The sequence below is a fragment of the Panthera onca genome, chromosome A1, assembly GCF_046562875.1.
Source record: "Panthera onca isolate mPanOnc1 chromosome A1, mPanOnc1 haplotype 2, whole genome shotgun sequence".
Classification (NCBI taxonomy): Eukaryota; Metazoa; Chordata; class Mammalia; order Carnivora; family Felidae; genus Panthera; species Panthera onca.
The window spans coordinates 144,187,261-144,210,394 of NC_138339.1; the positions used below are offsets into that span (position 1 = coordinate 144,187,261).

Sequence of the window (23,134 nt, forward strand, 5' to 3'; positions counted from 1 at the left end):
AAAAAAAAAAAAGGAAAATAAAAAGGAAAAGGAAAGTTTGAGTTATAAACTCTGAGCCCATTTCCAAGGCTGCTGGCGGTTCAGTTTATTCTTAAGCCATCTGGATCACGTTATGCCCCAAGACAAGAAGAAGGCTCCTTCCTGCCGAGATAACCACAGAGAGTTCCCACTGCGTTTTCAGTATGGTCATCTCCATCGGGTGGGGCATGGCTTTGAGGATAAATTGTCTCCAGCGAGGGTTTTTCCCCTATTTGTTTTCTTCTCTCCTTAACAGGGATTACAGCCTGTCCACTGTGGTTAGCATCCATGATGCCTGGCCTATGATTGGTTCATTCATTCATAGTGCCTTGTAGGACTGTCAGCCTGGCATTCTGTTGCAATAAGATTTTCAAACAAGAAAAATTGGGTTGTTAGATTCCATTCACCCAAGTTGTTATGAGGATTTCAAGGAAATTGCAGGCTTGTCTTACTATAAAGGAAAATCAAGGGTTTATTTTTAGGGGATCCTACTCCGGGGGCTTTTCTTGGTGTTTTGCCATCTTTGTTAGCTCTCAGACCCAACACGAAACTCTCTCTGGCTCCGCGGTGAAGGAAATGTCCATTCTCCTTTTTGCCTTTGCATATGTCTCTAAAGGACACAGAGAGGCTTTGTTGTCTTTGTGGTCATCGGGTCTGCTTTACACAGATGCCTATTAATCACTTCACTATGGAGACAGACACATCCATCATATCACAGCAGCTCTGAAACAGGCAGTCCAGTGAACAGGGGTGAGAGGGGAAAGTGCACACTTAACCATTTCAAGGTCCTAGCTGCCAGGGGCTCCTATACTTAGCAAGGTAATTGGTGGGGATGGGGAGGGCTCCTCCTTGGTATTTAGCTTAACAGGTGCAGTGATTTTGTGTACTTTTCGTTTGTGTGTCTTGTTGCATGCTTTGATAGAACAGACATCTCCCAGCTTCTGTAGGATACAGCGGATAAGTATAGTGGAGAACAAGTTTTAATTTTAAAAAGTTATAGTAAACTCAGGCGGACTACCTGTACTTCTGAGGCAAAGCTGTTGACTCTGAAGCCAGTAGTTTTTTCGAATAATGGAGTCAACATCAAGCAGAGTAAGCTGAAAGTCAGCCTTCTCAGGCAAGACAACCCTTAGAATTGCAGGTAAGTTAACCAAGACTTTCCTTCCAAAACTGGCTTGTCCACCATGTCTTTTTCAGTCATTCAAGGCTTTTCACAGCCTGCTTCCAAATGGTGATCAGCTCTCACTCTTCTGTTGCCTCTACAAGTACTCATGCATTCATTCACTATTTAACAGATATTTACCGAGCACCTTTATGCCTGGGAATTTAGGGGTATATCTCCCTCCTAGAGAAGAACAAACGTACAGTAATGTAAAAGTGATGAGTTAAGAGAGAGAAGTTAAGGTCTCTGGGGAACTTAGGAAAGAGCTAACCCAGTTGGAAGAAGTTGGAGAAGGCTTCCTCTTTTAAGCCGAGGCCTAAAGGAGAGGGTCAGAGGAGTGGGAGGTGAGCAGGGATATTCAGGACAGAGGGAAGAGACTATGTGAAAGTCCAGAAGCAAGTGAGAGGATAGCCAAGTGGCTGGTGTCTATAGCATGAGTGACTAGATGGGAGTTCAACTATCGACCATTATGAATACAGCTTTCACTTCCTTCCCTCTGTGCATTGGTTCTTACTGCTGCTTCAGCTGCCATCCTCCACATCCTTAAGGCCTGCCTTAAACACCACTTCCTAGGCTGAAGCAGAAGCAGTGTATCTCTTGATGCTTCCAAACACTTTGGATGCTCACATGTGAGCACCTGCCCTCTCCCTTAACTGGATCGCAGAGTTTGTGCCTCCTTCACCTTTGTCTCTCCACAACCTGGCACAGTGCTTTGGTCTGTGCTCAGTAGATGCCTGCTGAAGGCACCAACAACATTACAGTCCAAGAGGGCATCTTTTCTGAGGTCTGCTGTCCCAGAGCCTGGCACTGGGCTTCCAGGGCAGACTAGGCAATTGTAGAGAACCCAAGAGAAGGGCTACCGGAAACCTTATTATATATAACAATCTGGTGTTTGAAATTTCAATATGCCTTCATGTGGTCATCGTGGGAAAAGTTAGAATTGTGTTGGACTTCCTTGAAGTTTGTAACTGTTCTTATTTTAATTACATTTTGCAGGGCCTGGAGGGTGGGGTTGTTCATAATCTTTTCATGGCTTCAGCCTCCAAAGAGCTTAAAATTGTCCCTCTGAGACCTCCCTCTGCAACCCTCCAGCATCTAAAAACTCTCTCACCTCAGGGGGAAAAAAGTGAAGATTCTATTCTTTCTCAGTTCTGCCAATTTAAGACATGATTTCAGAGAAATCTCTAAGCCATTGTGTGCCTTGCTTCCTGCAATAGGAAGGTGGAAAGAATAACCATTTAGCACCTCATGACTGGTGAGAAATAGTTGGTGGTTAATGAATCAATGCAAAGGCTGTTTCAGATACTGTTTTCATTATATGCCCCATTTTCGACTGGTGAGAGTAAAAGGCCCAGGAGTTGGTAGAGGAAGGCATTTCAATGCCCCAGGATAGAGAAGCCAACTCTTATTGGTCCTCCTAGTTGGGGGGGGAGGGGGGGGTGCGGGGAGCGAGATACCTGGAGATGGAGTATGCCACCCTACAAAGGCCCCTCCACTTCCCCAGGATTTCCATGCAACATCAGAAGCAATGATGTTCAGCCAGCTCCCTTTAAAGAGTTGTATTTTTTTTGAATTATTCAATTATTTAATTCCACCAGAGCACCCAGTTGTTACAAATAACTCATTTACCCTCAACATCTCTTTTGGAATTATCCCAGAATGAATTTCTTTTGATTTTTCAAATAGTTCCTCATTATCATTTTGAACATACACAGAGCACCTTTATAAATTTGTTTTGTCTAATGGATGTTAGTATTATTATATTCTGTTCTATGGATGGAGATCTAATTTGGTTCTGTGACTTCAGGTTATGGTCACTCCAAAAATGACCCACCAACTTTAGAGGCCCACTTAAAAGGGTCTCTACAATGTACTGCAAACCCATTTATTCAATAATCATTTATCAAGTGCCCAACTAAGATCCCTGGTGATAGTAAAGGTTATAAATGCATATAAACTAGAGTCCCTGCCCTCAAGGAGCTGAATCCAAGATTATTAGTCCACCAGAAGTCTATAATCACCGTGTTTTGTTCAACATTTCCCGCTTTTGTTGTTTTACTTACTTCACAATGCAGAACCTACAGGCAGTCCTGAAACAGAGGTATGTGCTCTCTTACGTTGCCTCAACACATCATCCCTTTGGCAGCATTTGGACAGCACAAGGTCTGGAGCTGGGAAGGGCAGGTCCACCCTCCTCCCCAGGGAGACCCATACATAACAAATGGAATGAAATGGAGCAGCTGTGACTATTACTCTTATGCCCTCAGTGAGCTACTAACCCACTTCTCTTCTGTGGCTTCTTTTGACCTTCAGATTTGTCCAGCAAACTACAGCATTTAAGTTCTTTCTTATTCGTCACTTCATTAGATTCTTGCAAGAACCCCGGAAGGCTTTAAGAGTTGCAAATGAAACAACTGAGGCCCAGAGACGATAAGTCACCTGCCAGAAAGGTCACACAACAGCAAGTGGGAGCTTAAGACCCCAGGCCTTCGGAGACCGCTAGTGCTGGTTGCACCCCCACCCCTCTGACAAACCCAGTGTGTTTAGTTCTTGACAGTGACCAATGTCACAAAGTTGATGCAATCATTTCCATGAATGCCCCTTTGCCCTTTTCACGATATAAGCAGAAAGCTTTAAGTTTGGAAGGCATTTTCCAAGAATAACTTAGAACTTGTCTTCTTGACTGCTCTTTCAACTTAATCTCTGATCTATTTCCAACTTTGGACATGGGATTTCTGAATTTACACAAGCAGATGAGGGAAGCCACCTGCTTCATGGTAGTGATCTCAAAACTGAAGGGATGCAAGTTTTTTAAGGGCACTATTTACATAACATAATGAGATGGGGGGGGGGGACGGGGGAGGGGTGAGACACCATTTTTCTCAAAGGTCAGACCCTACTTGATTTGTTAACAACCAAAAACTTGAACTCAAATGTTATTCCCTTAAAAATGTTCTTCCCAGTAAAAATGCAAGTGCTTTCCATGAGATTAAGACAGTCAAGGACCTTCAGACATCAAAGAGGAATATTTGGGAACTAAAAGTAAAGCAGCCCTGGATAACCTTGAAACTTTTACATTTTTCCCAATTAAATAATGAATAAAATACATGGGACTGCTTTAGCCTTATTCTTCTTTCCCAGTTCCTCTCAAGCTGAGAGGCAATTTAAATTGTAAAATACCAAAGTCAACTGTAGATAACTACCTATTATAAGTATGCATTTATTGGGAAGACACAGCCCCATAAATAGTGTTGCCAAGAAGAGATCCATGAAATACCCACTAAGAAAAATTTACCTAGTTCCCCCCACCCCCACCCCATGGGCGAGGTCTACCCTGTGGTTAAAATTCACTGAGATCACCAAGTCAATGAGGGAAATCAAACCCATTTTATTCACAGGTGTACATTTTTGTGCCATTGTATGTAGGTGGTTAAAAATGATGTTCAATAGAACACCAAACATAATCAAAACCGAAAGAAAATCAGTTGCTATTTCAGCATTACAACAAGGAAATGCAAATTTAAGGAAGAAATTTTCATTAGCACAGTTCCTCTGTGACTAGGTATTAAAACAGATTTAAATGCAAGGCACCTCACCGTTTGGGAAGCTCCACGATATAAAAGGTGTGAGTTATAGCTGAATCCCCTGCTGTTTTTTGCTTCTCTGTTTCTACCCCCTTAAAAGTTCACGAAGATAAATCTGGAAATATTTGAGAAGTGTCACATTTGGAAATTATTCAGAATCTTGCCATCTTACAGACTTTTTCCCTGGGTAAAGTGCCTGCTCTGCCCTTCATTACCAAGGGCATTTGTTTAATCACAGAATCTTTGTTTCTCAAGAGGTATCTGCTGCTTCTATTTATTCGCCCCTGAAGTCACAATCCTTTGTCACAGGACAATCATTTCCACAGCAACCAACTGTGATGTCACAACTGAGGGGAGGAGGAATGTTTAGAAAGAAAAGAGAAAGAGAATGTTCTTTTCCACAGGCAAAGGCTTCTGAGTTTTAAAACCACGGCTTCACCAATCAAAATATTTTAGCAGAAAGATCCCATGACAAAGCTGCACTTCTTCAAGGTCTCAGCTGTGATGGTTACAAAGTATCTCAGCAGAAGTTGAAGGGTTGCATGTTGTGGGTTTAGGAAGGGGTAAGAGTTTCATTTTGCTTCATTCTAATTCTGTGCCAGCAATATCTGCCAGTAAAATACATTAAACATATTCCAGAAAGAGTTGATTTAGTAGATGAAAAATGTTTCTCCTGAGAACAAAGAAGGTACATTTTCTGTCTTACTATCATTTCCATAATAGGAACAATGTTTATATTTCCTCAGCCCATGCAGTATATCTCTAACGTATTCATGTTCTTTCACTCTCCAGAGGCAGGAATTGAGGTATTTGAGATTTTGTTTTTAGCTACCGCATCAAGCACTTAAGATCTGACAATTGTGATGTGTATACTCACTTGGTATTAAAAACTAAGAGCTTCAGTGTTTCCATTTGATTAGAGTCTCTCAGCTTGGTGGCTGATTAAGCAGGAACAGGGAGAAAGCAACTTTCTTGAAAAATACAGCATCTCGGTTAATGTAGTGTAAGATTATTGACGGGTGTAGTCACATAATTTTTATTAAATTGAAGAGATTAGCTCTGCAGAAGAATCTCACCGTGGCAGCAAACCCTAACTGTAATAATGAGACCTGACGCTTCTCAAACCCACTACAGGGCCCCAAATGGTCTTTTTCTTCCCCTTAAATATTCTTTCAGTTTAAGGAAGGAAGAGCTTCATTCACATATTCAGCATATTTACCTGAAATTGAGTGCACATGGGTTTTTGTGGGTTTTTTTTTTTTGAGAAGGATGATACAAAATCAGCATAAACATTTGTAATGTGAGCTTTAACTGTTTTCTTTCACTGTAAATGACACACGTGCTCTTTCCTCCAGTTGCCTGAAATGCAAACACAGCTTTTCTCCAGATAGAGGCCACGGGCCCCACAAAGAAGTCATAAGAAAAGACCCTGGAAGCCTAGAGGGTTGTGCCATTTGTTCATTTAATGGGCATACAATTGTTGCCTCTTCCTCTCCCGTACTCAAAATATCTCCATTATCCCAATGTTACGAGGGTAAGATGGAAAAAAGATGAAGGGGGAAAGGAGGAGGAACAAATTCTGGAAATGAAAAATCATCATATTCCAGGGGCTGAAACAAAGTAGAAAGAGCATATACTTGACAGAGGTTAAAGCACTTTTTCAGAGCACAAAGAAGCAACAAAGGAAGTCTATTTGCATACTCTACGGGGGGGGGGGGGGTTAATTAGTTAACGTTTGGCAAGCTGCGCCCCAAGACAAGTTGTGCAGAGGTGCTATTGTCACTTATTACTGTTATTAATTAACGGGGTGAACTTCAAACCAAAATAAGCCTCGCGGTGTGCTTTCATGTCTTAAAACTGTATGCGATGTCTATTGCAGGAGTGATTCGGGAAAGTTACCTCAAAGGCCATGACCAGCTCGTGCCCGTCACCCTCTTGGCCATTGCGGTCATCCTGGCTTTTGTCATGGGGGCCGTCTTCTCCGGCATCATCGTCTATTGCGTCTGTGACCACAGGCGCAAAGACGTGTCCGCCGTGCAGAGGAAAGAGAAGGAGCTCACCCACTCGCGCCGGGGCTCCATGAGCAGCGTCACCAAGCTCAGCGGCCTCTTTGGGGACAGCCAGTCCAAAGACCCGAAGCCGGAGGCCATCCTCACACCACTCATGCACAACGGCAAGCTCGCCACTCCCGGCAACACGGCCAAGATGCTCATCAAGGCTGATCAGCACCACTTAGACCTGGCGGCCTTGCCCACCCCGGAGTCCACCCCAACACTGCAGCAGAAGCGGAAGCCCAGCCGCGGCAGCCGCGAGTGGGAGAGGAACCAGAACCTCATCAATGCGTGCACCAAGGACATGCCCCCCATGGGCTCCCCCGTGATCCCCACGGACCTGCCCCTCCGGGCCTCCCCCAGCCACATCCCCAGCGTGGTGGTCCTGCCCATCACGCAGCAGGGCTATCCGCATGAGTACGTGGACCAGCCCAAAATGAGCGAGGTGGCCCAGATGGCGCTGGAGGACCAGGCGGCCACCCTGGAGTATAAGACCATCAAGGAGCATCTCAGCAGCAAGAGTCCCAACCACGGGGTGAACCTCGTGGAGAACCTGGACAGCCTGCCCCCCAAAGTCCCCCAGCGGGAGGCCTCCCTGGGCCCTCCGGGAGCCTCCCTGTCTCAGAACGGCCTGAGCAAGCGGCTGGAAATGCACCACTCCTCCTCCTACGGCCTTGACTATAAGAGGAGCTACCCCACGAACTCGCTCACGAGAAGCCACCAGGCCACCACTCTCAAAAGAAACAATACTAACTGCTCCAATTCCTCCCACCTGTCCAGAAACCAGAGCTTTGGCCGGGGAGACAACCCGCCCCCCGCCCCGCAGCGGGTGGACTCGATCCAGGTGCACGGCGCGCCACCCTCCGGCCAGGCCGTGACTGTTTCGCGGCAGCCCAGCCTCAACGCCTACAACTCGCTGACGAGGTCGGGGCTGAAGCGCACACCCTCGCTAAAGCCGGACGTACCCCCCAAACCCTCCTTTGCCCCCCTTTCCACATCCATGAAGCCCAATGACGCGTGTACATAATCCCAGGGGGAGGGGTCAGGTGTCGAACCAGCGGGAAAGGCCAGGCGCGCGCTCAGCTCGGCGAGGCCCTCCACTGCCTGAGTACCCACCAGACCAAGATGGCCGCGGCGGAGCAGAGGACGCTGGGTCCCCCTCGGGGATGCCGGGGGACTCTGGGAAATTGGGCCACGTGGTTTGGTGAAGGTTTGCGACGCGGGACTCACCTCCATTCTCGGACTTCACTCTCCCGGAACACCGTGCAACAGGTCGGACTCACGAAAGACTTAAATTATCATCACAAACATGAGCCAAAAGCACATAGCCACCCACCCCCCACCCCCACACGCATGCGCGCGCGCATCCGCGCACGCGCACAGGCGCTCACACCCACGTGCGCGCGCACCCACAAACACGCGCGCGCGCGCGCACCCACACACACGCACACACAGGTGAACGACTGCAACGTCTTTGTCCATGACCGCACGGGGCGCTGCCGAGCAGGGCTGGCGTTCCACCTGCAAAACACAAATACATTTTTAAAAATCATGAAAATTCAAAAGACAAAAAAATAAAGGATTCATTGATAATTCTAACTCAGACTTTAACAATGGCAGAAGTTTACTATGCTCAGATACTGTGAAATGCCCACCAGTGTTACAGCTTTCTGTTATTAGCAGATTAATGCCATGTTGGGCAACTATGTCATAGATTTCTGCTCCTCTCTTTTAATGAAATAACGTGACCGTTAACGCAAGTAACTCTTTATTTATTGTTCACCCTTTTTTTTTTCCTTAAGGAAAGGACTCTTCCATATACCATCCTATGAACAGCTCTTCAGAAAGCCCCTTGAAAGTTAAACTATTTAACGTGAAATCCATTAACTGGAATAATTGAGTTTATTTTTACAATAAATTCACTGAGTAAATAAGTTGGAGCTGGAATTCTGAGCTTTGTGTTTGGACTGTCTGATCTCTAGCTAAAGGAAAAAAGTTGACAGGGGAATATTTATTCAAATCAACCAGTTAATTTGTTGGCCAGGTCTCTGGCCTGTAACATGCAAAAAATTAATTAGCTTAAAAGTCCTTCCAGATCCTAACTTCGAAAGCAACCGGGAGAGGAACTTTTAGAATGACACATCCACGTCCCATTTCTGCCAACATGGCTTTGTCAGTGGTTCCTACTTTCTGTGAAGGCACCAGCTTGTGATACCCATCTCATTTCACCTTGCATGTGAGACCGCAAACAAAATCCACTAAAGGTGTGAACTAATTAATACGCTGGCTGCTACCTTGCATAAATTAATGGTTTGCTCACACGGGTTTTTCGTGGGGTTACATCTGTGAATAGCCTCTTTTCCACATGTAAATTTGTGCCTTACACCCTGAGTTGTGTACACTTGTAAACTGTCGTTATGATCCACTTCCCCCCCCTTTTGAAATAAATGCAGATATTTATTTGACCCTCCCTCCCCCCACCCCCACTCCAGCCCTCTGGAAGATTAGCATCTAGCAGATGGAAGAAGAATGTAGTGGTGATGGTAATAATCCTGCAGCCTGGGAGAGCTGGGCGGCACCACGCCCTCCGATTCACACTTCCTTCTAGTGCCAACTCCACCCACCCCTTGGCTGTGCTACCAAGCATGGCCCCCAGTGTTGTGGGTGGCAATACCCTTTCTCCCTCCAGCGTTCCCTCCTTCCCTTATATTCTCAGATCATTTCAACATGGTGATATCCTCATTGGCCAGCAGAGAAGGGTCTAACGTCCCAGCTCCTCATTTCTGCTGTGTCCTCTGGCTGGAGAACACGCTGTGTGCGGTTGCCAGGCACCTGGGAGGTGTCTCCAAGCCATGGGCTCAGCACACACGTGCGCTACACACAAAGAAATGACGTGGAAATAGATGCAGGCGGGCTGGTCCCTGCTATGATGGATGAGTAACTCCAAGTACAAAGCCAATCACAACGGATGCTGCAAAAACATTGACTGGGGTGGAAGATTTTTAATTTTTTAAAAACTTTCTTCATCCTTGTGTTGTTATTGTTTGTACGGGGGCGGGGTGGGAGGGTGTGTGCTCCCCCCTGGTTTTCATTAGCTGGAGCACACAGAGGGGACTTTTGTTTACTCTATCATGAACAAAAAAATTGTCAACATACTGTAAACGGTGAGCATTGTTTTGGGTTGTTGTGTTCTTAAACAGTTAAACAGTATATTTGGTGGCCTCTTTATTTCTTTTTATTTCCAGTTTGATCTTCTGGGTTTAGTCTTGTCTTTAAAAGAAAAAAACTTTCAAAAAAAGACTATTTTGGACAATTTTGAGGTGGCTGGTGAAAACGTGGTACCTCCATAATCAGAGACCTAGGTGTGTAATGAGGACACGTGCATATGGCCTTCCTTTCCTGTAAACATCCCTTGCAGCTTTGCTGCCGTGCGGGCTAGGTTTTTGCTGTTTTGTGTTGTCCTGTTTTTATTTTGTTTTGTGAGCAGAATCAATGTTCACCTCCTGAGAATTCCGTGCCCTGAAACCATGAAGTCTTTTCTAGAAACTGGGATAATTGTTTTTTACCTTGACTTTTCTTTGGAAATGCAGAACTTACTTAGGAAAGTGATGGGTATACACCCCCCTGCTACCTTCTCCCCCACACTTGACTCCCAAGAGCATTGGCCATGCAGCACCCACTGTCTTGTCCCCCATGCGTGGGCATCATTGCCTCAGCCGTGTTACGGAGACCTGTGTCAAAACTTCCATCCCACATCCCCACAACTCCTCACTTGCTGTGTTCTCCCTGAAATGCCCACTTGTATTGAGCTGGTCTTTTGCATTTAAGCATTTCCTTCCCCTTTTTTTTTCCCCACTGCGCGTGGGGGGAGGGTCCATAAACCTGAGTGTGCCTTTGCTTTCCACCCTTGCTAGACACTGGTAGATGCAACAAACTCAGATTTATATTTGTTGTAAAGTTGTAAAAATATTGTGACGTCACCAATTTTCCTTCCATCTCCACATCCCCTAACATCTGATTCATGACTTAATGTATGTTGTAAAATGGGAAGAAAAAAAAAAGAAAAGAAAAAAAAGGAAAAAAAAAGACAAAAAAAAAAAAAAAACAAGGAAAAGGCTCTTTATGACTTAAAAGTAATAAAACAAGACTGTTCTACATTATCATTTGTGTCCTGAATGCTTTTATTTATCTCTTAATTTTCCCCTTTGGAACCCCACCCTTCTGGGGTTGGACTTTACTCTTCTTCCCATCTCTGTCGGGTTTCCAGAGCATCCATAACGATGTGGTTAGACCCATTTGTTTACAGTACTCACACCCTTCCCCCATCACCCACCACCACCCAAATTATTGATGTGTTTTCTCTGCCTGCACCCAGCCTGGAGCAGAGTTGTAGCAGAAACCGCCGGTAATTAAAAGGCAGAGCACGCATTGACTCCCTCTATTCATTTTACGCATTTTCTTTTTATGGGCTTGTTCATCATCAAACATTTATGGTAGGCTTGATAGTTTAAGAGATCAAGGCTAGGATTTTAGTATGTAGGGTCCACTAAAAATAGATCCTTGCACAGATGTGACTTCAGCCTTTTTACATATTAATAAGATGAAGGGTGCCGGGATTTTACTCCTTGTTAGCATTTCTCTCTCTTGGAACCCAGAAGACACAGTTGGAGGTATATCAGGACGCAGCCCTTGATTTTTATTTTGCAGAAAAGCATTGCGAAATGCCTAGATAAGGTTTTCCCCTCTGGAGTGTTTTTAAAACACTTATTTACATAAGTCCGCAGCTACAGTATTTTACTTTTGACTTTCTGAAACAGTGTTTTAGGTCAGTCTGCATGTGGGAAGCTGCGGGGTGGGTTTCAGTTCACACGTATAACCATCCAGTCACCTTAGGGTATTTCCAGTTACATTTCCCTTTTTTTTTTTAAGTTTATTTATCTTGAGAGAGAGAGAGAGAGTGAGAGAGAGAGAGCGCATGTGCTCAAGCAGGGGAGGGGCAGAGAGAGAGGGACAGAGAGAATCCTGAGCAGGCTCTGTACTGTCAGCCCAGAGTCTGACGCGGGGCTCGAACCCACGAACCATGGGTTCATGACCTGAGCCAAAACCAAGAGCCGGTCGCTTAACCAAATGAACCACCCAGGCGCTCCCGCCAGTTACATTTCTTGAATCCCATCCAGAGGGTCAAGCATGTCAGGCACACAAGTTGACTAGAATGTAGTTCTTGCCTCATCACTTACACGGAGAGATGGGCAGGCTCTTTGTAATTGCCCAGGAGGAAGTGGCCCAAAGGTTTGGGGCACAAGGGCTACATTTGAGCTGGTTCTTCAGAGAATGAGTTCTCTGGACAGCTAGACCAGGCAAAAGGGATAACTTGTACAAAGTAGCCAAGTGTGCTGTGACTGGGAGACAAAAGGTTTAGGGGCCTTGAGCAGGGTCGTTGAGATGAACCTGCTAGAAGCAAGGCTGCGAAAGGGGAAGAGGGGCCCGGTTACCATGTGTTAGGCTTTTAGCTGATGGGCCGCAGGGCATCTTTGGAGTGGATGAAGCAGGAAACACATGTGTTTGTGCTTTAGAAATCTACCTGGCAGCAATGTGGAAAATGGATCAGTCCACAGAAAGTCTGTGGACCACCGGGCAATGCGCCAAATGGCATACCAAGTAGGTGGGAGCGCCACAAGCAAAATCTCCCATGTCTGACTTCAGATTCTTTAGAAAAGAGAATTGAATCTGCTCTGCAACCGTCCCTTCTTTTGCTAAACTGAAGGTCTTCCTTCTCCTTATGTGACCGACAGTTTTGCCCTGCCTGGCTGTCACTAAATGTAGAACTGAAAGCTAGTCTGAGTTTCATTTTTAATTTTTTAAATTAATTTATTTTGAGACAGAGAAACAGGGAGAGCACAAGCAGGTGAGGCGCAGAGAGAGAGAGAGAGAGAGAGAGAACCCCAAGCAGGCTCTGAGTTGTCAGCACAGAGCCCATTGTGGGGCTCCCTTTCACGAACCTGTGAGATCATGACCTGAGCTGAAATCTAGAGTGAGACACTTAACCGACTGAACCACCCAGGCGCCCCTGACTTTCATTTTTAAAAAAACGGGGAAGCTGAGATCCACCAAATGAAAGGATTTGCCCATGACCCCAAAGCTGGCGATACAGCAGCTCTTCCAAGAACAAATTCATTGTCTCTTACCTCCATTCATTTACAACATTAGAACATTATTAGCCAGGAAGACATGACCCCCCTCACTTGGTCTCCCTCCTCTCAGGAAGCCCTTTGTACACACCTCCCCCTTCCCTGGTGGGGGATCCCAAATGCCTTCAACTGGGCTGAGTGGAGGGGGCAGGCTGGAGCTTGAGTCACACTGGTTTGAAGCTGACAATCCCCTCAGTGTAACCTGACACCTGCTATGGTGGCTTTTGCCCCAGTCAGCTTTGTTCTGGTCTGGTGAAGAGGAGTCCCAGGCTGAACAGGTGCAGCCTGTGTTTTAGCCGGGGCCCCAGGGATGTCCTCACTCAGACTCGAGGAGTGCCTCCGATAAGCCAGCTTTTTAATTGTCGTGTTTACTCTCTCGCTTGCTTGCTGCAGGGTTAGTGGTGTCTACAGGGTGCTTTCAGACTGCTGGCCCCAAGGAGTGGCTGTCCCGACACAGCCAACAAGCCAGGCATTCTATGGGGCCAGAGCTGGCATCTTAGACCTGCCTACCTCCCTCAAGCGCCATGTCAAGCAAACACAAACAGGTCTTGTTGTTCAGTCTTATCATTTGGCAGAAGGCACACAAAGTACCCCAGAACCACAGCGCCTGGGTTTGAACAGCCTGAACAAAAGCTCTTTCAAAAAATTCATTCAGCAAGTCAAAGAAAAGTGATCTAAAAGGCACCTACATTCTCAGGCACTGGTATATTTTTTTTGCTGGAGGCAAAGGGGTGAGGGGAATTTAAAAGAACGCCTTCGTAACAAAATAACACGATTAAGACCATAATCCTCATCCTGGCTGAGCAGTGTGACAGCTGGGTGCATGCACCCAGTAACCCTTAGAAACCCACATCTCACGCTTGTCTTAAAACCAGGTGGTGTCTTGTCTCTTGCACAGAATTGGGAAGGAAGGGCTCACATTTATTGATCGGGACCGCCAGACAGATGGGGATCTTCAATATTCCATTTAGAGTATTGTGTATCTTTAGCTCTAACCCCCCCGGGACGCCTGGGGGTGGGGGCGGTTGACCTCAACAGAGGGCTAGGCTGCACTGATGTGCATTAAATGTGGCTGGGCAGAAAAATGGGCAGATGTCTCTCTAGCAAATGGAAATGAAATTTGAGCAAATCAAGAGAGGCAGCTGAGTGGTGGGGAGTTCCCCATCCCTCCTCTGCAAACACATCCACACACACATGTGCCCACAAATGCTACCATGAGGCTTTTTTCTCCAGAGTCTAATACCAAAAATGTCATGGAGGTCAGAACCCGTGTTTGCTAAAGGTGGACCCATTGGAATTTCTTTCATCCCATTTCCTGGTACAATGTGGGCTTCACCTCAGCACTTTCTAGTTAAAATTGAAGTGTCACAGGGGTTCTTGGGTGGCTCAGTCGGTTAGGCGTCCGACTTCGGCTCAGGTCATGATCTCACAGTTCATGGGTTCGAGCCCCGCGTCAGGCTCTGTGCTGACAGCTCAGCCTGCTTTGGATTCTGTGTCTCCTTCTCTCTCTGCCCTTTTCCCGCTCGCATTCTGTCTCTGTATCTCTCAAAAATAAAAATTTTTTAAAACAATTTTTTAAATGAAGCATCATAAACCGTAGTCTCAGGAATGGAAGCCAAGACTTTGCAGAGGAGCCTGGACATGGGTCCCTTTCAGCCCTGTGGACAATGACTTCCATGACCAGCAACTTTTTGATTCTTCTAATCACTTTCACATAGTAGACTCTGTCGGGAATCATTAAGATCATCCCTAGAACAAGTCATTGGTCCTGTTAATGGGCTGCAATAATGGTCCAAATAAGGGGATGCTAATGAAGGAGAAAAATAGGTAACCATGAAATGAGAAGCATTTTTCATTGATGATTTTCAGCCAAAAAAAAAAAAAAAAAAAAACAGATGAAGGTGACATTGGACACAACACCAAACACCAGGAGACCAACAAGAAAGAGGTTCAGGCGGGATTCCCAGGGGGTTCCTAGGATGCACTAGATGATGTAAAATCTGTGTGAGAGCCCAAAGCTCTGTTTTCTCCTGTTCAGCATGACAACTGCCCTCAACCACATTTACAGGGTTGGTAAGGAGGGGAGCCGATCTTGACAAACTTAGTATCAGTTCTCTGGTGTGGATGCGGAACATTTTGCACACAGAGGGCACAAGCATGAATTTCAACAAGAGAAATGGTCAGTAACAATGACAGTTTACATTGGTGGCATTTTACAGTTTGGAGACCTAACCTTGTCCATGGTATTCTTTGATCCTCATAACAGCATCATGTCTGAGGCATCCTCATTTTACAGGGAGGGGAATTTGGAGAGAAGGAATCTATTGGATCACCGATCGACATGAAAATGGAGTCATGTTTCATAAACCTGTGTGTTGACATCACCCTCTCGGCCCCCTTGGGGACACCTCAGGTTACACAATCACTCCGCTTCACCAAAGGGGAAAAGCCACCCACAGCATTTCCCAGGAGACACAGTTACAACAATAAAGCCTCCGAAATAAAGGCTAGGCATACACATTCTATTTTAAGGGCATTGTGCTCTAAGATTTTTCCATCATTAAAGAACACATCTCTTCCTTCCTGCGTCTGCAAAGTCCTGATGCCAGCAGTGTTATTACGAACTGTCAACAAAGCAGGAAAAGAGAGAGCTGAAGCCAAAGTCAGTGACCTCCCTTCTGGAGACGCACCCTGCCACCTCCGGGGCAGTGACAGAGACCCTCAGTGGGAAAAAAGGGGATGAAAGGCCAGCTTTTACAGATTCTTCATCCTACTCAAGCCACACGGATCACAAGAGAAGTTCGAGGAGCTTAAGATAGCGCAGGGTTAATTGGTAACAGAGAAGAAAGGCCCTACACCTACCAGGGTAAAGAATTTGCTCCCGCTTCCCTTCATAGAAAGTAATTGACGAGTAAGAAATATCACTCTTGCTCTCCACGTTGGCACCATTGACCACTTCAGCACTATGGGTACCAGGTCAACAAAGCAACTTCCTCTCTGATGTCAACGATGGGACCATTTGGTTGAGAACTAGAGGTGCCTGCGTGGCTCAGTCAGTTAAGCGTCCAACTTCGGCTCAGGTCACGATCTCAGAGTTCATGAGTTCGAGCCCTGTGTTGGGCTCTGTGCTGACAGCTCCAAGCCTGGAGCCTGCTTCATATCGTGCATTTCATTCTCTCTCTCTGCCCCTCCCCCACCTGTGCTGTCTCTCTCAAAAATATAAATAAATGAAACATTTTAAAAAATCACCCAGAAGGAGACAGAAGGTAGCAGTGGCCTCTACCTCAGTACCTATCTTCCTCCTCCATATCACTGCCCATATTCCATGTTGCTCTGGCCACAGACTAGCCCTCCTGGAATGAATAAGCTACTTGGTGTAAATGCACAGGATGCAGCAGAGGCAGGACCACCTCTCTGCAGTGGGACGCCTGGCCTCCCTCCTGCCCTGGGGACAGTGTGGCCCAGCCAGGTACTACACGCAACTAGCTTCTTCTGCCCTCAGAAGAAGCCGGCATCTTCCATTAGCCACCATGACGGATAGCCTTAGGCAATTTCACTCAGAGGGAGGGGGAAAAGGCCATTCTTAGAACTGCACTGTTCTCTTTCTGCTTTGTATTCGTTTGTTTGCCATTTGAAGCCCTGTTCCCATAAAGCCTTTTCCCAATACATAGAAATGCTTTTGGGGCACCTGGATGGCTCAATCGGTTAAGTATCTTCAGCTCAGGTCATGATCTCACGATCTGTGAGTCTGAGCCCCGCATCGGGCTCTGTGCTGATGGCTCGGAGCCTGGAGCCTACTTCAGATTCTCTCTCTCTCTCTCTCTGCCCCTCCCCTGCTCACACTCTGTCTGTCTCTCTCTCAAAAATAAATAAACATTAAAAAAAATTTTTTTAATGCTTTTTAGTAAAGACCAGGGCTGTTGCCACCAACTTTGGTAGCACTGGTACAAGATATATATGTAATTACAGTTGTTACACAGTGATATCCATCTAATTATGTACTCAGTAAAGGTAGCAACCTTTGAAACAACTGATATTCCCTGATCTGAAGGGTGCCCGTCAATAACTGATTGACTTTGTGAAGGAAGTTTTCTACTCCAAAGGATGCATTCCAGGACAACATCAAATGCTAAAGTTCTTCTGAAGACCTCCCTTCTCCATTCCTGGGAAAGGATACATTTTTTGTGTGTACAGGAAACAGAATTGTCTACTGAAGTTTGACATAGGTGTTGGCTGATTTAAATTCTTACCGGTGTTTTATTTAAGAACTAAAGATTCATCCCTCTTTGTTTCCAGGGTGAAGATCTGTGATCACATTTCCTGCTTGGGGAAAAGAAAGAACGTGTTAGACTTATATGTATGAATAGAAATAGGTAAACAGTCATATTTCCTTCTGACTTTGTAATTTAAACAGTGTAAGTCAGTAGGGAAGGGCTGTATTTGGATCCAAAGTACGTGAGGTGAAAATTACTAGGTGTTGGACCATCTGCATTTCGTTTTAATTAGGTGACTGTAATAGCGAGATCAAAAACTTCTCCTCGTCATTCAATCTGGGGAGCTTTCTAATCCAGAAACCAAAGGGCTCTTTCTGTCCTCCGGAGAGAGTGACCCAAAAAGGTCCTCTCTAATTACTTGGCCAGAACAGCAGACAGGCCTGGGCCAGGGACAGACCAGGGCTCAGTGGTGGTGGCGTCGTGAGGGTGAGGTGCCCCGAGACCAGCCCCCACAGAGGCCAGTCCCCAGAGGCTCTTAGAACAGTCATCCCTAATCTGGCAACTGGGAGTTTCAGCTTCTCCCAAGACAAAGTCGCTTAGAAAGCACACCCGTGGTGAGTCTGTGGGCCTGGCTTCTAGTCTGAGCTGGCCTCTGTGACTGCGGGCCGGTCTTTCAAACTCTCCACAATTCACCTTCTCCAGCTGCAAAATCGATTTAAATCATGGCTGTCCTGCCTACCCCACAGGAGTGTGTAAAAGTCAACTGAGGTGAATGTTTTACCGGCGCCTGAAAAACTCCAAATCCCACCATGTCCTTCTTCTCCAACTTGGCATTCACACACAAGATCCCAGTCCTCGAAATCTTCAGATTAAATAAATGACTCTGAGTCCCCCATCCTGCTGATAATGAAAATGTCTCTTTTCTCTCTCCCCTAAATACTCCTTATCTGCCAACAAAAGCAGCCAGCCAGACCTGGTTAAACAAAAGCCCTGCTTGGCCGGATAGAGTTCTGGCTCTTTGTCACACGTATAGCCATCTGTGCCACAGGATGCCTGCACAGAGGCCTGGGGGGTTCTGAACACCTCAGGGCCGTCCTCTGCCATTCCCCCATGGCTGGTCTGGGGAGAACAGAACTTACCATCACTCAGTTGGCCCTCCTGTGCTATCTGGGAAGTCCTATCTGCTTAGACTGAACTGGTGCCTCTGGGCAGGACTCTCTGGACCCCAGACTGGACCCAGAATGCACTACAAAGAACAAAACTATAAGGTCCCTCACCCCCTTTGTCCAGGAGGCTCCTGGCCACCAGTACAGGATGCCTGGAGGCCTTGGATTGCCCATCTGCTTGCTGACTTGCTCTTTGAGCCGATTCTCACGGCCCTTTTCCCTGCACACACCTACATTGCTGCCCTGCCTGGTCCCAGGGCCATTCCAACCTCAGAATCTCAGCTGCGGTTAACCTGGATGGAAGTAACTGCTTGCTTAGCCCCAAACCTTGTCCCATCTCCTGGCCAGAGACTTGAGACATTTCTTTTAAGAGAAAAATTACTTTGTGACACGGGCGCCTGGGTGGCTCCGTTGGTTAAGTGTCTGACTCTTGATTTCAGTTCAGGCCATGATCTCAGGGTTTGTGAGTCCAAGCCCTGAGAGGGGCTCTGCTCTGACCACGTGGATCTTATTTGGTATTCTCTCTCTCTCTCTCTCTCCCTCTCTCTCTCTGCCCTTCCCCTGCTTGTGCTAGCTCTCTCTTTCTCAAAATAAACTTTAAACAGAGAGACAGAGAAATTACTTTGTTATAAGAATAAAGCAGGGCACCTCGGTGGCTCAGTCGGTTAAGCGTCCAACTTCGGCTCAGGTCATGGTCTCACGGTTCCCAAGTTCGAGCCCCACCTCAGGCTCTGTGCTGACAGCTCGGAGCCTGGAGCCTGCTTCAGATTCTGTGCCTCCCTCTCTCCCTGCTCCTCCCCTGCTCACACTCTGTCTCTGTTTCAAGAATAAACATTAAAAGATTTTAAGAAAAAAAAAAGAGTAAAGCATCATACCAAAAATGTAAGTGATAGCCATTATCTCATGGTGCTGAAAGCCCCTCTTTTTGGAGATGAATAAATCATTTTGAGACATTGCTCAAAAACACACTGCTCGTTGGCAACAGATTTGATGGCAAGAAGTGGGTAACCCAGTTCCTAATTCACTGCCTGATACCATACTCTGTCACATACAGACTTAACTTCTGCAACAAAGTACTGCCAGAACAAGGCAGCTGAACAAAAGATAGAAATTTGTTTCACTCTTAAGCAACAGCCCCACAGCACGGGATCCATCACTGGTGGGGCAGCTCTGTAATCTTCCACGTGTGGCTTTAATCTTCTGATCAAGACATTTCTCTTCGTGCCAACTTCTCCAACAACAGGGAAGGCAAAGGAAAGAGTGGGTGGAGCATACCCAGCCATTTTTAGGGGCTATTCCGTAGTGGCACAGAATACCTTAGTTCACATCCTAGGAACACAAGTACACTCACAGCTGTGACTACATCAGGCAGCAAGGGAGGCTGGGGAGTGTAGACTTTAGTGCCTTGTGACCTGCTAACACTTGGGAACACATAGTGCTTTAAAAATAGGAAGGAGGGGCGACTGGGTGGCTCAGTCAGTTGCGGGTCCGACTCTTGATTTTAGTTCAAGTGATGATCTCACACTTGGTGGGCTCGAGCCCCGTGTCTGGCTCCGTGCTGAGCGTGGAGCCTGGTTAAGATTGTCTTTCCCTCTCCCTCTGCCACCCTCCCTGACTTGCATGCTCTCTCTAAAATAATTTTTAAAAAAACCAAAAATGAAAAATGGAGCGGGAATGCATACTGCAGGAAGTCAGCAATCTGCCACATTCTGTACACAGAAGAACACCTAAATCTTATTGCATAGTACATACATGTAATATATGTGTGCATGTGTGCATAGGTGCACATACACATTTTACAAAAATAAATTTTAATCAGCCACTGCACATGCTACATCACCACCTGTCTCTACCAAGCTTACCCTGAGTTCCCAGGCAGTATTGGGCTCCCCTTCCCTCCTCCCCTCCAAAGCATAAAGATCTCGAATGTGTAGCACCATGTATTGGAAAGATATGCTTCTCCATTCACCTGTTAGCATATCAAGGGCAGGAACTGTATTTTTATTTATTTGTTTGTTTGTTTGTTTTTACCTTAAAATTTTTTTTAACGTTTATTCATTTTTGAGAGACAGAGGGAGACAGAGTGTGATTGGGGGAGGGGCAGAGAGAGAGAGACACACAGAATCCGAAGCAGGCTCCAAGCTCTGAGCCGTCAGTCAGCACAGAGCCCGAAGTGGGGCTTGAACTCACAAGCCATGAGATCATGACCTGAGCCGAAGTCAGACGCTCAACCGACGGAGCCATCCAGGCGCCCCGATTTATTTATTTATTTTTACCTTTATAAGTCCATAGTCCACACTGAGCTGGATAAGTTGTAGGTGCACCACAAATCATTTGCTAAACTAAGTTATCAAGTTACCATCAGACATAAGATGGTAAGGGGTGAGTCTCCACTCGCATCCATACAGAAACGATATTATTGCTAAGGAATTGCCGTGGCCGTCATAATAGCCATAGCATGAATCCCACGCTCACCACCGGATGCCAAGTACTGGGTTATGTGTTTCCCCAGCATTAGCCCCCTCAATCCTTATGAGAATCCTACCCTTTGTTCCTTCTTTTGGAAAGGTAAGGCATCTGAGGCATGGAGAGGTTAAAGAACGTTCCCACATTCACTGAGCTAGTAATTGGCAGACCCAGGGTGTACATTTGGGTGGAACCCATAGCCAGTGCTTTTAGTCATCCTGTGTCTTATTAAGGGAGGTGAGCTAGGGAATGCTTTCTTTTCTTTTCTTTTCTTTTCTTTTCTTTTCTTTTAACATGACAAAGAAAGCCTATTGGAAACCAAGAGATAGCCAACCCTGTAGGGAGCTAGGTGATTAATGACACCAGGGATGGGAATCACACTAATCCCTTAGGGACACTTCCAATAACCCAGACAACATGCAGCCCACCCCACGGATCGTCCATACGTGCACGCCCACATCAGTACTTGGCGACGCTCGTCCTGTTTTCCGAGGGTTTTTCACATTGGACATAAAGTTAGGAGCTGAAATCTCAAGTATTAAAAGCAATCAAACTTTCCAATTCCCTAAATCCTTGACCCTCATGAGATTCCCCACTCCACCGCACCTTCAAGAATCTTCATCGTTTGCACAATGATAACAACTGACTATGTAATGATAGAAATTTATGCATGTAATGTAATATATGTAACGTAATATAAATCATGATGGCAGAGCAAGCATTAGGGGACTCTGAGCTGGTGGTGACATTGGGGACACATAAGCACATCAGCTCTGGAGACCAAGCCCATGCGTGCTGAATATCAGAGAGAGGAGAGAGAGAGAGAGAGAGAGAGAGAGAGAGGTTTATTTCTCCCTTCGCTGATGCTCTGCTGTGTAAGTGCTGATAAGAACCTCCTAAAACTATTTTAGGAGATATTTTAGTGCAACTTGGGTGTGTTGGAGAGGGGGGAAAGACTCATGATTTGAAGGCAAAAAAGACAACAAGATTTGATTTCACAGACACTTCAGAAATAATGGCATAATCTTATCCGTTTACAGCAAATACAATCAAGCATTCAAACCCCCGATAAAGGTGTAGCGCCGTCATTGGGGCAGCAAACTGCAGATTAAGCGCTTTTTTTTTTTAAATGCTGTTCAAATTGCCCGTGAAGCAACCTTTTATGAGATATGATGGTTCAAACAATTTTGCAAAGAGCAGAAGACAAAGAATACGTTTTTACACTGAACTGGTTTCCTAGGAAACCCTGAAAAAAATGTAATATGATATCTCTTAGAGGTAGTTCAAGGACCAGGACTCCACTTTACTTATTTAATTTTTTTTTTGAACGGTGTTTAATATCTGCCTCTCCCCCTCTCTGCAGTGGGAGCTAGAAGAGAACAATCTTTCTTGTACCCAGCAGCGGGAGTGTCCTCTCATTAATTGAGTGCCCGATCTGCACAAAGGAAAAATATTTGAGCCAAGTTGAGCCTTCATTACACTCTGCAGCAATTTAGAGTAAGAAATTAAAGGGATAGAATTTGAACTTTTTGCTCTATCATTAAAAAAAAAAAAAAAATCCCCAAATCCCAGCTAAGACATTAAAGAAAAAAAAAAAAAAAAAAGCCAACCCACTCCTTTTCAAACCACATCTAAATTAATCTGTTTCAAGGTCTTCAAATACCATTTATTTTAGGTTTATTTTTACTCTGGCTCTCCATCCGTCTCTGTGATGTGCTGGCATATGCAGGCTGCTGGAGGATGCCTGAATTAGCAGGCTTACACATCTCCCAAGTTCAGGCGCAAGATCACCAGGGTCTAGAGGTGGCAGGGAAGCTGTGGACGAAGAGATGGGGAGTCTGCAGGTCAGGAATCCTTCAAGGAGCATGAGGCTGTTTTGCAAGGACACCTCCACGGGCCCTAATTTCCATCAGTCATCACTCCCATCAAGAGGAAATCAAAATAGGCAAAGTGAGGGAACATCTGGGCTGTGTGGGAAGGAGTTAAATTTGATTTTCAAATAAATAAGGCATCTAAGCTTCAAGTTGCACTTATTCAACAATTGGAGATGGAAATCATAATGCTGGCTTAAAGAGGCTTGGGATGTGTCTGTGGGCGCAAGGTGGGGAGGGGGCTGCGACCTCCTGCGAAGGTCCTCACTCGTGGCTCTTTCCCCACCTCTGTGCAAAGACCTGGGGAGGGTCTGGAAGAGGCGCACAGCCAGGGAGACCGCTGGTGATGGACTGTCTCTCAGCACCAGCAGACCACATACATCTGCCTTTCGTCACCATCACTGAGTCTGGGTG

General features: G+C 45.9%; 1 protein-coding gene and 1 long non-coding RNA gene across 7 annotated transcripts in view; one reads left to right on the forward strand and one right to left on the reverse strand.

Annotated features, from left to right (window-relative positions):
• LOC132681654 (uncharacterized) overlaps positions 1-6,135 on the reverse strand; it is a 118,304-nt gene extending 112,169 nt beyond the window's left edge. For all 3 annotated transcript variants that reach the window (XR_009611178.3, XR_009611177.3, XR_009611176.3), the window contains exon 1: positions 4,777-6,135. This is a non-coding gene — a long non-coding RNA (uncharacterized LOC132681654). The remainder of the gene's footprint in view (positions 1-4,776) is intronic.
• SEMA6A (semaphorin 6A) overlaps positions 1-10,975 on the forward strand; it is a 135,423-nt gene extending 124,448 nt beyond the window's left edge. For all 4 annotated transcript variants that reach the window (XM_060636317.3, XM_060636319.3, XM_060636320.3 and 1 more), the window contains one exon: positions 6,644-10,975. In XM_060636317.3, coding sequence (XP_060492300.1) covers positions 6,644-7,842 — 1,199 coding nt within the window. In that variant the 3' untranslated portion in view covers positions 7,843-10,975. The remainder of the gene's footprint in view (positions 1-6,643) is intronic.
• Positions 10,976-23,134: the final 12,159 nt, after the last annotated feature.